This window comes from Colletes latitarsis, chromosome 8 (genome assembly GCF_051014445.1).
Source record: "Colletes latitarsis isolate SP2378_abdomen chromosome 8, iyColLati1, whole genome shotgun sequence".
NCBI lineage: Eukaryota > Metazoa > Arthropoda > Insecta > Hymenoptera > Colletidae > Colletes > Colletes latitarsis.
Window position 1 is genome coordinate 13,483,183 of NC_135141.1, and position 16,252 is coordinate 13,499,434.

The window sequence follows — 16,252 nt, forward strand, 5'->3', positions numbered from 1 at the left end:
CAACTTTTCTGTAGGGCGTCAAACAAAATTACTAAAAATGAAAAAGGAATTTTTAAGAAAAATCGACGGGGGGTAGGTGCCTAAATTTTTCGACGAAAAAAAAAATTTTTAATTAATTCTGAAAAAATTATTTTCGGTTGCGGGGATTAATTACAAGCATTTTTGGTAAATAGACATACTTTCAAAATTCTACCTACTTTCGAGAAAAAAATTCGAGAAAGTGTGAAATTTTTCGACGAAAAAAAAAGAATTTCAAATCGTTCTGGAAAAATTATTTTCGGTTACGAGGGTCAATTACAATCATTTTTGGTGAATACACATACCTTCGAAATCCTATCCACTTTTGAGAAAAAAAATCGAGTAGGTGCTGAAATTTTTCGGTAAAAAAAAAGATTTTCAAATCATTCTAAAAAAATTATTTTCGGTTGTGGGGGTCAATTATAATCATTTTTGGTCATTACACATACCTTCGAAATCCTACCCACTTTCTAGAAAAAAAATCGAGTATGAAATTTTTCGGTAAAAAAAAAATTTTCAAATCATTCTAAAAAAATTATTTTCGGTTACGGGGGTCAATTACAATAATTTTTGGTGAATAGACCTACCTTCGAAATTCTATCTACTTTCGAGAAAAAAATTCGAGAAGGTGTGAAATTTTTCGACGAAAAAAAAAGAATTTCAAATCGTTCTGGAAAAATTATTTTCGGTTACGAGGGTCAATTACAATCATTTTTGGTCATTACACATACCTTCGAAATCCTACCCACTTTCTAGAAAAAAATTCGAGTAGGTATTGAAATTTTTCGGTAAAAAAAAAGGTTTTCAAATCATTCTAAAAAAATTATTTTCGGTTGCGGGGGTCAATTATAATCATTTTTGGTCATTACACATATTCTCGAAATCCTACACACTTTCGAGAAAAAAATTCCTTACTGAAAATCTAATTAGGTGCCTAGATTTTTTGACGAAAAAAAAAAATTTCAAATCGTTCTGGAAAAATTATTTTCGGTTGTAGGGATCAATTATAATCATTTTTGGTCATTACACATACCTTCGAAATCCTACCCACTTTCTAGAAAAAAAATCGAGTGTGAAATTTTTCGGTGAAAAAAAAAAATTTCAAATCATTCTAAAAAAATTATTTTCGGTTACGGGGGTCAATTACAATAATTTTTGGTGAATAGACATATCCTCGAAATCTTGCACATTTTCGAGAAAAAAATTCAGTATGGACGGAACTTTAAACGTTAATATCTTTTTAACGAAGCTTCCATCGACAAATTGGTATTCTTGATTTTCGTCTTATTTTAGCCTCTAGAATCCCCCATTAAAATTTTTCCCGGGGGTGACCGAACACCCTGTATGTATTGTTAGGTAGACCAGAAAGTATTATCATTTCTGTTATTGTTTGATTGCCATTTGTCGGCTTATTTTGTAGTTCAAAAACGCGCCATTTATATAATTTCTTTAAATTTTTGACTTGGACCACTTCCATAATTAACACTAAATGAATTCCATATAGTGTTGAAATTACAACTAAATCTCTAATGGTTCATTTTTGACAATATCGTAAAAATTACATTGAATTAATTTAGTTTAAAATAATGTGGTGTGAAATAACTGATAAACTCATTTTTTTTTAAATTTTGACTTAGACCGCTTTCATAATTATGGGCTCGTATGTAATTAATAAATACGCTCTATTTTATAAACATTAATGTATCTCTTGCTGGAAATATTATAAGTGGATATCAATTGTGTGTTTCAGGGAAAAGATGGCTTTCTTTACGCGTGTTAATCTCAATGTTCCTGTACTGCCATCCGAAGACTCGTCGTACGAAAATGCATCATTGCCACCTTTATCATTTTCCCAGCACAAGAGATACGCATCGGAACCGATAACTAGTGAATCCGTGGTCACTAAACTCGGTGCTCAGGATATTTCGAACGTAGCTACAGGATTAAATAGTGTTTCTAGCGAAAATGTATCTGTAGCAAGAGTTGATGGTGCCGCGACTAAAAATACGAGTATCGTTACAAATTTAGGCGAAGATATTCTGGCTAACAGTACAAATAAATCCGTAAACGCAAAAGGTCGACCTGTTGTGATGAAGTTACAGTGCGCGGAAAATGGTCAAGGCGAGAGCCTAAAGTCACTCGAAGAGAATGATAACGAAGAACCAAGAAGGTACGAGTACGTTGTCGACAGAGTACTCGGTGTAGAAGTATAATGTTCGTATTTTAGGCTTTTTTCTTTATTTTTTACGAACAAAAAAATTGGTCAGATTATTCGAAGAGCGCATCGTAGATCGAATGGAAAGAATAGAAAAAAACAACGAATATTCTAGATGCCATGTACAGCGATTAAAAAAAAAGAAAAAAAGAACATTACACGAAATACGTTTTAACGGAACATGGTAGATACGTAATGCTAGTGAGACTAGTACAATAAATGTTATTAAGAATTGCTGCCGATATTGTTATTATTGAATATCGACGAAATGACACGATACCGTAAAAAATGTAGACATATTTGAGGCAATAGCGAAAATGCGTCGATCGTGCGCACTGTACATACGAGAACGTAAATTATTTAAATGAAATTTATGCAAAAATTATTTAATTAATTAATTTCATCGGGTTCCTCTTGCATCCCAGATAATCCTATGTATTGCTTTGCTCCTTTTCTCTGCGTATCAGAGCATACTACCCCACCGAGCAGCTGGACTGCAATTTAAAAGTATAACAAAGAAAAGAGGTAAAGGAAACAGAGAAAGGCTCTCGCCCTGGTTGGCTGAATTTTGCCTTGATTCCATTATTACCATTTCATAACGTCTTTGAATTCATTTTCAAACTGATGTGCGCTTCTCGTTCTACCAGATACTGGCAAATATGATCTGTAAGTATCTTTCTGGAGTTTTATAAAGTTCAAATATTCCACCTTAATTAATAAATAAGCGTGTACGAGTTAATACTGCCTAATTGCCCCACGTGCAATATTAACCATACACGTACAAATACACATCCAGTTTGCGTTAATTTCTTTCTTTCTTTTTTCATATTTATTCTTTGAGAGAAGAATTAAATGTACTCGTAAACAATAAAAAGAGTATATTGGATGTTTTGTATTAGTATCGCAATTGTGAAGGGTCATATACACACATGCGTGCATACACGTGCACATACAGAAGGTGTCCCATTTTAATCGATCCACGCGATTATCTTTGAAGTATCTACCGATGAACAAAACTGTGTTTCAGATGGAGATGTTCTCGAAATTTCAAAGTCACCTTTCTATTTTTAAATAAAATTATTTACCTTTTTCAACGTTGCACAAATGAATTTAATGATTAATATTTCGTCGGCCTATATATTTTTATGGTAAACTCGACTGAAGCTCGATGCAGATATTCTTTCCAAAATTAGGCCTCAGAACTTTTCAAAGAAATTCCTCTTAACGTGAGGATTGATACTAAAATCAAAATTTTGAACAAAATTAGATCCCATATTTCTTAGACATTAAATCGGTAAACGAATTACAATTATTGAATCTAAATTCTCGGTATTTCGTTTTATGGGATTATTTGCAGAATGAAATTTACAGATAGAACTTAAAAAAAAAAGAAAAAACAAACAAACAAATAGCCTTGAAATCATAGAAGCATCTCTATATGGAACAGTCCATTGTCGGATCAGATCCTCTAAAAATAAAATAATTTTAATGTAAAAGTTTCTTTAATATCATTAGTAATTTAAAAATAATTGCGTGATTCGACTAAAATGAGACATTTTATACATGTATATACAGGGTGTTCGGCCAACCCTGGGAAAATTTGTAATGGGAGATTCTAGAGACCAAAATACGACGAAAATCAAGAATACTAATTTGTTGATTGAGGCTTCATTAAAAAGTTATTAACATTTAAAGTTCCGCTCATACTGAATTTTTTTCTCGAAAATGGTTAGGATTTCGGGGGTATGACTATTCACCAAAAATGATTGCAATCGACTCCTGCAATCGAAAATAATTTTTCTAAAACGATATGAAAGTTTTCAATTTTGTCAAATTTGTCTACTTACTGAATTTTTTTCTCGAAAATGGTTAGGATTTCGGGGGTATGTCTATTCACCAAAAATGATTGTAATTGACCCCTGCAACCGAAAGTAATTTTTGTAGAATGATTTGAAAGTTTTCAATTTTATCAAAAAATTTTGTCTACTTACTGAATTTTTTTCTCGAAAATGGTTAGGATTTCGGGGGTATGACTATTCACCAAAAGTGATTGTAATTGGCCGCCACAATCGAAAATAATTTTTCTGAAACAATTTGAAATTTTTCAATTTTGTCAAATTTGTCTACTTACTGAATTTTTTTCTCGAAAATGGTTAGGATTTCGGGGGTATGACTATTCATCAAAAATGATTGCAATCGACTCTTGCAACCGAATATAATTTTTCTAAAAGGATTTGAAAGTTTTCAATTTTGTCAAATTTGTCTACTTACTGATTTTTTTTCTCGAAAATGGTTAGGATTTCGGGAGTATGGCTATTCACCTAAAATGATTGCAATCGAATTCTGCAACCGAAAATAATTTTTTTAGAATGATTTGAAAGTTTTCAATTTTGTCAAAAAATTTGTCTACTTACTGAATTTTTTTTCTCGAAAATGGTTAGGATTTCGGGGGTATGTCTGTTGACCAAAAGTGATTGTAATTGGCCGCCACAATCGAAAATAATTTTTCTAAAACGATTTGAAATTTTTCAATTTTGTCAAATTTGTCTACTTACTGAATTTTTTTCTTGAAAATCGTTAGGATTTCGGGGGTATGACTATTCACCAAAAATGATTGCAATCGACTCTAGCAACCGAATATAATTTTTCTAAAAGGATTTGAAAGTTTTCAATTTTGTTAAATTTGCCTACTTTCTGATTTTTTTTCTCGAAAATGGTTAGGATTTCGGGAGTATGGCTATTCACCTAAAATGATTGCAATCGAATCCTGCAACCGAAAATAATTTTTTTAGAATGATTTGAAAGTTCTCAATTTTGTCAAAAAATTTGTCTACTTACTGAATTTTTTTTCTCGAAAATGGTTAGGATTTCGGGGGTATGTCTGTTGACCAAAAGTAATTGCAATTGACCCCTGCAATCGAAAATAATTTTCCTAAAACGATTTGAAAGTCTTCAATTTTTTCAAAAAAGTTATCCACTTACAGAATTTTTTTTCTCGAAAGTGGGTAGGAATTCAGGGGTATGGCAATTCACCAAAAATGATTGCAATTGACCCCTGCAACCGAAAATAATTTTTCTAGAATAATTTGAAAGTTTTCAATTTTGTCAAAAAATTTGTCTACTTATTGAATTTTTTTCTCGAAAATGTGCAGGAATTTGGTGGTATGTGTAACGACCAAAAATGATTGTAATTGACCCCTGCAACCGACAATAATTTTCCTAAAACGATTTGAAAGTTTTCAATTTTGTCAACAAATTTGTCCACTTACAGAATTTTTTTTCTCGAAAGTGGGTAGGAATTCAGGGGTATGTCTATTCACCAAAAATTATTGTAATTGGCCCCCGCAATCGAAAATAATTTTTCCATAGTGATTTGAAATTTTTTAATAACTTTTTAACGAAGTCTCAATCAAGAAATTAATATTCTTGATTTTCGTGTTATTTTGGCCTCTAGAATCCCCCATTAAAATTTTTCCCAGGGGTGATCGAACTCCCTGTATAGATTTGATATTTTTTTTTAGAGAGAGAAAGAGAGAGAGAGAGATGCGCGCGCGTGTGTATTTGACTGCATTTTTTATGTATCGAAAATTGGTTGTAAATTTGAACGATGGAGTTTTTATAACAATGTTTCAATATCCAACGGTTTGTTGCGAGTTTAAAAATAGAAAAAAGTACCTTCGTTGGAGCGAAATTTACATTGTAGTAATATTTGTAGACAACGACAATCGATCGTCTGTGCAGTAACACCCGTGTTCTTAATAACTAATTTAAAACTAGAAAATAAATAAATATTGCTAGGATTTTCTGTAATGCAATAAATATTGGAACGATGTCATATCATTAATGCCATAGGATATAAGAATTTAACTTTTAATGTTCTGAATATTATTTCGTACACGTATCGAGGAACCTGATAGGAATTGGTTGTTTTTTTTCGAGGGGGGAGGGAGGGGTAGTAAGATTTTAGAGATAGTAATGTAAATTATTTTGTACATATGCATCGACAATCATGTTTACACATTTAGTGTAGTATAAATATATATATATATATATATCTATATATATATATATATAGATACCAATTACATACTTATAGCGTTTTTGTTCTGGTAGAACGAAAACGCGAATTGATATCGTGTAATAGGGTGTCAACTGTATTTTAAGTGCAGTGCCTATTACGTGCGTCTATTTAATAAACGGGTTACGTTAACGAATTACGTTAGTACCGATATATTGTTGTTTTACTGTGTTGAATCAAATGTAAGGGCAAAACCGTATTGATGGTGACAAAGATAATTAACGACAATAAAACGACGATAGTACTACGAATAAGGGCAACGACGATGCCGACAATGATGACAATGAACATGATAAAATATGAAATATGAACCATGGTACTGATATCACTAAGAATAATAATAATAGTAATGATAAGTTCGTAATGACATATACACATATATGAACACGTACATCCTCCGAAAGACAGTATGACTTGCAAGTAATGATAATGATTAAATAGTAATGATTCGTATGATAATGATTAAAAGAAAAAAATACAGTATATATTCTTGCCATATTATTTTGTATTTTGAGTTTTGTTTCTCTAATTTCCAACAATTGACATGTTCCTTTGGATTCCTGGACCTTTTTATGTCATCATTAGGCGGCAATGTATATTAGCAGAAGTAAGTAAAGGCAGGAAACAAAAGACAACTGCATCGAGCATGACGGTGCCCGGCAAACAATTTTAGGTACCCCTAAATATAAGAAAATAATAAACTACTCTTTTCAACGAGAATTTACTCGCTACGATACGAAATTATTCGTTGACAATATAGGGTGTTCGACCACCCCTGGAAAAAATTTTAATGGGAGATTGTAGAGAACAAAATAAGACGAAAATCAAGTATACTAATTTGCTGATTGAGGCTTCGTTAAAAAGTCATTAACGTCTAAAGTTTCAACCGTACTGAATTTTTTTCTCGAAAATGCGCAGGATTTCGGGGTTATGTCTATTCACCAAAAATTATTGTAATTGACCCCCGTAACCGAAAATAATTTTTCCAAAACGATTTGAAATTTTTTTTTTTCGTCGAAAAATTTCACACATTTTCGAATTTTTTTCTCGAAAGTGGGTAGGAATTCGAGGGTATGTCTATTCACCGAAAATGATTATAATTGACCCCTGCAACCGAAAATAATTTTTCCAGAACGATTTGAAACTTTTCAATTTCGCCGAAAAATTTAGGCATCTACCCCCTGTCGATTTTCCTTAAAAATTAGTTTTTGATTTTTAATAATTTCGCTTGACGTCTTACAGAAAAGTAGTTTAGTACTTTTTTGTAGGTATTTTTGAGCACTCCTTCAGAAAAAAATTTCAATGAGATACGTTCATTATTGTAGGAGTTATGGCCGTCTGAAAATTGGACCACTTTTATGGGGTTTTTCACATTTTACGGGATCAAGGAGCAACTTTTACAATATTATTAGAAATTTTTACATATTCTTCACTAAAATACGCGTTGATTGCTTTTTTAAATAATAAAATCGTTCAATCAGTTCAAAAGTTATGACGTTTTCAAATTTTGGACTGACAATTCTGGCCTGAAATTATATTTTCAGTAAGGAATTTTTTTCTCGAAAATGCGCAGGAATGCGGGGGTATGTCTATTCACCGAAAATTATTGTAATTGACCCCCACAACCGAAAATAATTTTTCCAAAACGATTTGAAATTATTTTTTTCCGTCGAAAAATTTCACACATTTTCGAATTTTTTTCTCGAAAGTGGGTAGGATTTCGAGGATATGTCTATTTACTAAAACTTATTGTAATTGACCCCCTCAATCGAAAATAATTTTTCCAAAACGATTTGAAATTATTTTTTTCCGTCGAAAAATTTCACACATTTTCGAATTTTTTTCTCGAAAGTGGGTAGGATTTCGAGGGTATGTCTATTTACCAAAAATTATTGTAATTGACACCCGCAACTGAAAATAATTTTTCCAAAACGATTTGAAAATTTTTTTCCCCGTCAAAAAATTTCACACATTTTCGAATTTTTTTCTCGAAAGTGGGTAGGAATTCGAGGGTATGTCTAATGACCAAAAATGATTGTAATTGACCCCCGCAACCGAAAATAATTTTTCCAAAACGATTTGAAATTTCTTTTTTCCGTCAAAAAATTTCACACATTTCCAAATTTTTTTCTCGAAAGAGGGTAGGATTTCGAGGCTATGTCTAATGACCAAAAATGATTGTAATTGACCCCCGCAACCGAAAATAATTTTTCTTATACGATTTGAAAGTTTTCAATTTTGTCAAAAAATTTGTCCACTTACTGAATTTTTTTCTCGAAAATGGTTATGATTTCGGGGGCATGATTATTCACCAAAAATGATTGCAATCGACTTCTGCAAACGACTATAATTTTTTTAGAATGATTTGAAAATTTTCAATTTTGTCAAATTTGTCTACTTACTGAATTTTTTTGTCGAAAATTGTTAGGATTTCGGGGGTATGACTGTTCACCAAAAATGATTGCAATCGACTTCTGCAACCGAATATAATTTTTCTAGAATAATTTGAAAGTTTTCAATTTTGTCAAAAAATTGGTCTACTTACTGAATTTTTTTGTCTAAAATTGTTAGGATTTCGGGGGTGTGACTATTCACCAAAAATGATTGTAATTGACCCCTGCAATCGAAAATAATTTTTCTAAAACGATTTGAAAATTTTCAATTTTGTCAAATTTGTCTACTTACTGAATTTTTTTCTCGAAAATGGTTAGGATTTCGAGTGTATGTTTAATGACCAAAAATAATTGTAAATGACCCCCTCAACCGAAAATAATTTTTCGAGATCGATTTGAAATTTTTGAATTTCATTGCTAATAACTTTTTAACTTTATTTTGGCTTCGAGAATTCGCCATTAAAATTTTTCCCAGGGGTGGTCGAACACCCTGTATAGGGTAAAGGACCCATTTACTGTCGCTTTAAATTATTTTACTTAAATATCGAACGAACCTTATAAAATTATACGTAAAAAAATCTAATATAAAGTAATATACAATGAATATGATAGACAGGACTTGATTTTTGTATGAAATGATAGAAAATTTTAAGATGACTTAAAAGCGAGAAAGCGAAGATACCAAAGAAAAGGCTAAGAAAAGTAGTTGAGTTATAAACATAATAAAATATGATTTCTTTAGATTATTGTTGAATTTAGCGGTAATTAGCGAGTCCGGGTATTGACTGCAAACGTTTTGTTTTATTGATTGCCTGGGTTGTTGCTTGTTTAATTCTGTTCAGCTGACGGGCATCCATGTTTTTCTGTTACAAACTATTATTATCTATTTTTCTATTTCGTCCACAATAAATAAATTCTAACAATTATATTAAGCATCATAGAAAATAATAGCAATCGTAATACAACAGTCGATTAGGTTTTTTGTTTGACATTCGAATGATAGTAACTGGTACAAGCGTTTCACGAATTGTTGGAATTACTGTTATTACGATATTTGCTCATAGAAACAAAACTGTAGTCTGTATACCCTTAATCTAACTTTTGGCACGTAAGTATATTACATGTACAATGTTTATAACATATATATATATATGGGCAAGTTTTATTCTGAAATAATAAATAAAAATATTAGATTTGCTCATAAAGCTTCCCCCATGGCTTTACTCAGTTGAATATTGATATAAACAATTCGTTAATAAATTTTAATTTATAAATGAATTTACAAACAAAACGTCCTCAGAAATTAGTTTACGAATCTATTGAAAATTTCTATTCGTTGTTCGTGAATAAAATTTGTCCAATTTTTGTTTGTCGTATTGTAGTACATTGTACGTTTTTATTTGTAGAAACATGCAAAACAAAATATTGTTGAACTTCGTTAATACGTGCATTTGATCTTTGGTTAAGAGGACAGTAATTGGGTCTTTCATCCTGACAGCATCGGTTGATAATAATTCGATCAAACACATTTTAGGGATGGTAATAATATTACCAAAAGATTCTTCTTAAATTATTGAATGTAGAAATGTAACTAGAAATCTTTGAAAGTTGCAGTATTTTTTTCTTAAATTGCAAATATTTAGTAATAACAAACGAAAGAAGAAACGTATGTTTTTTATAAATAAATTTAAAAAAAATGAATGCAAATTGTTAGAATTGATCGTTCGGGTGACAGTAATCGAGTCTTTTACCTTATCTATATCTAAATAATGGATGAACTAAAAGTACAAAACAAATTATAAATAAATATTTTTGTATTACTTCGAATTCAGTTTATTAATGATACATTTATAATATTATTCAATCTGTATTCTATCCAAAAGTATTGTCGATATCATTTAAACTTACAATAAATGGTTCTATAACAATTTCAATAGTTGCGAAACGTTTACCTTTACCACTTGGATCTTTTAATCCGAAGGGAAGCATAAAAGTTAGGTCTTTCGAAACTTTCAAATACTGAGACAAGTAAGTACAGTCAACCCTCCTATAACACGAGTGATTCGTTCCGTGTTAAGCGAAACTTAACTTAAGTTAACATAAATCAAGGGAATACGTTTCTCCAAGATATAAAATCATATAAAACAGAAAATATCGTTTTATAACAGAAATTTGTATATAGTATAACAAAAGAAAATAAATTCATTTTAAGTATTTTTAAATTAACCCTCTTAGAACACGGTTTGAGAATTAGGGAAATTCCCCGTTAAACACGGTGTTCCTACGACTTGGCTCTAAGTCAAGATTTGGGGATGTCCTAACCGTTTTAAACCATCTTAATTTTTAAGTACAACCACCGTCATTCAATGTTTATGTATTCAGTTTATTCAGTTTATGTATTCATTTAAATTTTAATGGGAGATTCTAGAGGCCAAAATAAGACGGAAATCAAGACTACTAATTTGTTGATTGAAGCTTCGTTAAAACGTTATTAACGTTTCAAGTTTCGCCAATACTGAATTTTTTTTTCGTAATTACGCAGGATTTCGGGGGTATATCAATTCACCAAAAATGATTGTATTTGACCCCCCTCGCTAAATATAATTTTTTTAGAACGATTTCAAAAATTCTATTTTCGCCGAAAAAATTAGGCACCTTTTCGAATTTTTTTTACGACAGTGGGTAGGATTTCGAGGTTATGTCTAATGACCAAAAATGATTGTAATTGACCCCCGCAACCGAAAATAATTTTCCTAAAACGATTTGAAAGGTTTCAATTTTGTCAAAAAATTTGTCCACTTACTGAATTTTTTTCCTCGAAAATGGTTAGGATTTAGGGGGTATGACTATCCAACAAAAATGATTGTAATTGGCCACCACAACCGAAAATAATTTTCCTAAAACGATTTGAAAGTTTTCAATTATGTCAAAAAATTTGTCCACTTACTGAATTTTTATCTCAAAAATGGTTAGGATTTCGGGGATATGACTATTCACCAAAAATGATTGCAATCGAATCCAGCAACCGAAAATAATTTTTTTAGAATGATTTGAAAGTTTTCAAGTTTGTCAAAAAATTTGTCCACTTACTGAATTTTTTTCTCAAAAATGGTTAGGATTTCGGGGGTATGACTATTCACCAAAAATGATTGTAATTGACTTCTGCAACCGAAAACAATTTTTCCAGAACGATTTAAAATTTTTTTTTTCGTCGAAAAATTGAAGCAACTAATTAAATTTTCAGTAATGAATTTTTTTCTTGAAAATGCGTAAGATTTCGGGGGTATGTGTAATGACCAAAAATGATTGTAATTGACCCCCGCAACCGAAAATAATTTTTCCAAAACGATTTGAAATTTTTTTTCCATCGAAAAATTTCGCACCTTTTCGAATTTTTTTCTAGAAAGTGGGTAGGATTTCGAGGGTATGTCTAATGACCCAAAATGATTGTAATTGACCCTCGCAACCGAAAATAATTTTTCCAGAACGATTTGAAATTTTTGAATTTAATTGTTAATAACTTTTTAACGAAACCTCCATCAACAAATTGGTATTGTTGATTTTCGTCTTATTTTGGCCTCTAGAATCTCACATTAAAATTTTTCCCAGGGATAGCCGAATACTCTGTATAACAAAAGAAAATAAATTCATTTTGAGTATTTTTAAATTATCCCTCTTAGAACACGGTTCGAGAATTAGGGAAATTCCCCGTTAAACGCGGTGTTCCTACAACACGACTTGGCTCTAAATCAAGATTTGGGGATATCTCAACCGTTTTAAACCATCTTAATTTTTAAGTAGAAACACCGTCATACAATGTTTATGTATTCAGAGCATACAGGGTGTTCGGCCACACCTGGGAAAAATTTTAATAGGGGATTCTAGAGGCCAAGATTAGACGAAAATCAAGAATACCAATTTGTTGGTGGTGGCTTCCTTAAAAAATTATATAACACTTAAATTCCAAAATTTCAAATCATTCTAAAAAAATTATTATCGGTTGGGGGATCAATTACAATTATTTTTGGTGAATAGACACACCCTCGAAATTCTACCCATTTTCTAGAAAAAATTCCAAAAGGTATGAAATATTTCGACGGGAAAAAAAAATTTCAAATCGTTTTGGAAAAATTATTTTTGGTTGCGGCGGGTCAATTACAATCATTTTTGGTAGACATACTCCCGAAATCTTGCGCATTTTCGAGAAAAAAATTCAGTACGAGCGGAACTTTAATAGTTAATAACTTTTTAACGAAGCCTCCATCAATAAATTGATATTCTTGATTTTCGTCTTATTTTGGCTTCTAGAATAATGCAAATACAAAACACGAGAAAAATTGAAGAAAAAGTCTTAGTTAACTGTGCAACATAAGATGAATCGATTACACTTTGCGAAAAAGAATATTCGTATGCGAAAGAAATCGCGAAGAATAATATTTACAGATGAAAAGAGGTTTAATTTAGATGGACCCGATGGTCTGAGTTACTATTTTCATGATATGCGAAAAGAGGAACAGTTTTTCAGTCGACAGCAAATGAGAGGTGGTGATGTGATGATTTGGTGCGGTATCGGATACTATAGTAAAATGGAAATCAAATTTATAACAGGAAAAATGAATAGCAAAATGTATTTGGAAATGATTAAGGAACAAATAAACACGTACGCCAGTAGAATTGCTGGAGAGAAGTTTATTTTTCAACAGGATAATGTCGCAGTACACACTACAAAAGTAGTAAAAGAGTACTTTTCTCGAGAAAAAATTCGCGTTTTGGATTGGCCAGCAAGGTCACCCGACCTTAACATTACTGAAAATTGTTGGGGAAATCTTGCCCGAGCTGTATATGGAAATGACAGACAATTTGGAAATATTGCCGAATTAAAAAAATGTATTCAAGGTGAGTGGGAGCAATTCAAGCGAAAAACTATTAAAAAACTCTATAAATCTTTGCCAAAGAGAATTGATGGCTGTTATTAAATGTAAAGGAGAAGCCACAAGATATTAAGCATTAAATATCATTCGTTGATTTATTGTTGCGGTTGATTTGTGGTTGCGGGGGTCAAGTACAATAATTTTTGGTGAATAGACATACCCCCGAAATCTTGCGCATTTTCGAGAAAAAAATTCAGTACGAACGGAACTTTAAACGTTAATAACTTTTTAACAAAACCTCCATCAACAAATTGATATTCTTGATTTTCGTCTTATTTTGGCCTCTAGAAAAATGTAAATACATAACACGACAAAAATTGAAGAAAAAGTCTTGATTAACTGTGCAACATAAGATGAATCGATTACACTTTGCGGAAAAGAATATTCGTTTGCGAAAGAAATGGCGATGTAATATTTACAGATGAAAAGAGGTTTAATTTAGATGGGCCCGATGGTCTGAGTTACTATTTTCATGATATGCGAAAAGAGGAACAGTTTTTGAGTCGTCGGCAAATGGGAGGTGGTGATGTGATGATTTGGTGCAGTATCGGATACTATAGTAAAATGGAAATCAAATTTATAACAGGAAAAATGAATAGCAAAATGTATTTGGAAATGATTAAGGAACAAATAAACACGCACGCCAGCAGCATTGCTGAAGAGAAGTTTATTTTTCAAGAGGATAATGTCGCAGTATACACTACAAAAGTAGTAAAAGAGTACTTTTCTCGAGAAAAAATTCGCGTTTTGGATTGGCCAGCAAGCTCACCCGACCTTAACATTATTGAAAATTGTTGGGGAAACCTTGCCCGAGCTGTATATGGAAATGACAGACAATTTGGAAATATTGCCGAATTAAAAAAATGTATTCAAGATGAGTGGGAGCGATTAAAGCAAAAAACTATTAAAAAACTCTATAAATCTTTGCCAAAGAGAATTGATGGCTGTTATTAAATGTAAAGGAGAAGCCACAAGATATTAAGCATTAAATATCATTCGTTGATTTATTGTTGCGGAGGTCAAGTACAATCATTTTTGGTGAATAGACCTACTCCCGAAATTTTGCGCTTTTTCTAGAAAAAAATTCGAGGTGTAAAATTTTTCGACGGAAAAAAAAAATTTCAAATCGTTTTGGAAAATTTATTTTCGGTTGTAGGAGTCAATTACAATAATTTTTGGTGAATAAACATACGCCCGAAATTTTGCGCATTTTCGAGAAAAAAATTCAGTACGAACGGAACTTTAAACGTTAATAACTTTTTAACGAAGCCTCCATCAACAAATTGGTAGTCTAGATTTTCGTCTTATTTTGGCCTCTAGAATCCCCTATTAAAATTTTTCGCAGGGGTGGCCGAACACCCTGTATGTCAGATAGAATAAAACTACATATTAAAAATGTCGGCGAAGCAACGAGTGAAACGCGTGTGCGCATGTCAAAATACTGTGTTGGCACCAGTGTGGCCAGGTCAGGCATAATTGAGTGCATCAACGACGACATTAGTAACGACGAACTTCCTTAGCGTCTGACGGAGTGGTGGGGATAGCAAGCATAGCCTATCGTCGTGTGAACCACGTATACGTGAGCTTGGCACTTTGCACAACTTCGAGAAACAGATAAAGAACGCTAGTGTGAGCTTTTCCTTGTTGCTCTTGTAACAGCTGAAATATGACCACGCGATAATCGGCATACGATTCCCAAATTCTCGACTGCCCCAGCATTTTTACTTTCCGACCTATGTAAGGTGTAAGGAAAGTACCATAATGAAATAAAATTTTCGAAATTTTTCTTTTATTATGGTATTTATACATTTCTATAAAATGTTTTAAAAAATTTTTCAAATAATGTATTTGCATCGAAATAATTGTAAAACTATAAGACGTATCGCGCTTAAAATCTAATCAGACCTTGAAATGAAAACATAAAACTTAAATGTAAAGTTTCATTAAAATTCATTCAGCCGTTTAGATGCAATCATGTTAATAGCATAGGAACAAAAAAAAAATTGGTTTAATAGTCACAATATGATCAGTGGGCCTTAAAATGTGCATTTCCGCTAAAAAAAATTTTCGAAATTTTTTTTTATTATTGAAATTCATTTAACCGTTTAGACGCAATCATGTTAATAGAATAGGAATAAAAAAAAATTTCTTTTGTTCTAATAGTCACAATATGATCAGGGGGTCTTAAAATGTGTATTTCCGCTAAAAAAAATTTTCGAAATTTTTTTTTTCATTATGGTACTTTTTAGAGTTAAATAAATATTATATATATTAATTCAAATTCAATATATTACAAATCATGTCAATCATGTCAACTCGAATAATAACAGACAATCAGTAACACTTTGGTTACTAATGAAATCACTTCACTTAACACAATCACGCGGCACGGATTATAAATACATTTCCTAACAGTACTTATACCTTACATACACTCCCGGACAAAAAGATAGCACACTTTAAAAATAACGTAATTTTTATTTATTTAACATTACAACCAAGAGTTTGTTTTCATCCATTCTTGCAAAATACCTCTATAAACATACACAATTGAAAATGAATTGAATTTCTCCAATCTATACAATTTTATTTAAAAAAAAAGAACTTTTAAGGCAAT

The 16,252-nt window shown here is 31.5% G+C and overlaps 1 protein-coding gene across 2 annotated transcripts in view; it reads left to right on the forward strand.

Annotated features, from left to right (window-relative positions):
- Window positions 1-16,252, forward strand: part of Kibra (WW and C2 domain containing protein kibra) — a 239,783-nt gene that overhangs the window by 187,565 nt on the left and 35,966 nt on the right. The window contains exon 13 of one of the 2 annotated variants that reach the window (XM_076771501.1): window positions 1,769-2,188. In XM_076771501.1, coding sequence (XP_076627616.1) covers window positions 1,769-2,188 — 420 coding nt within the window. Of the gene's footprint in view, window positions 1-1,768; window positions 7,939-16,252 lie in introns of those variants that run through there. The other variant, XM_076771500.1, reaches the window with a different exon arrangement.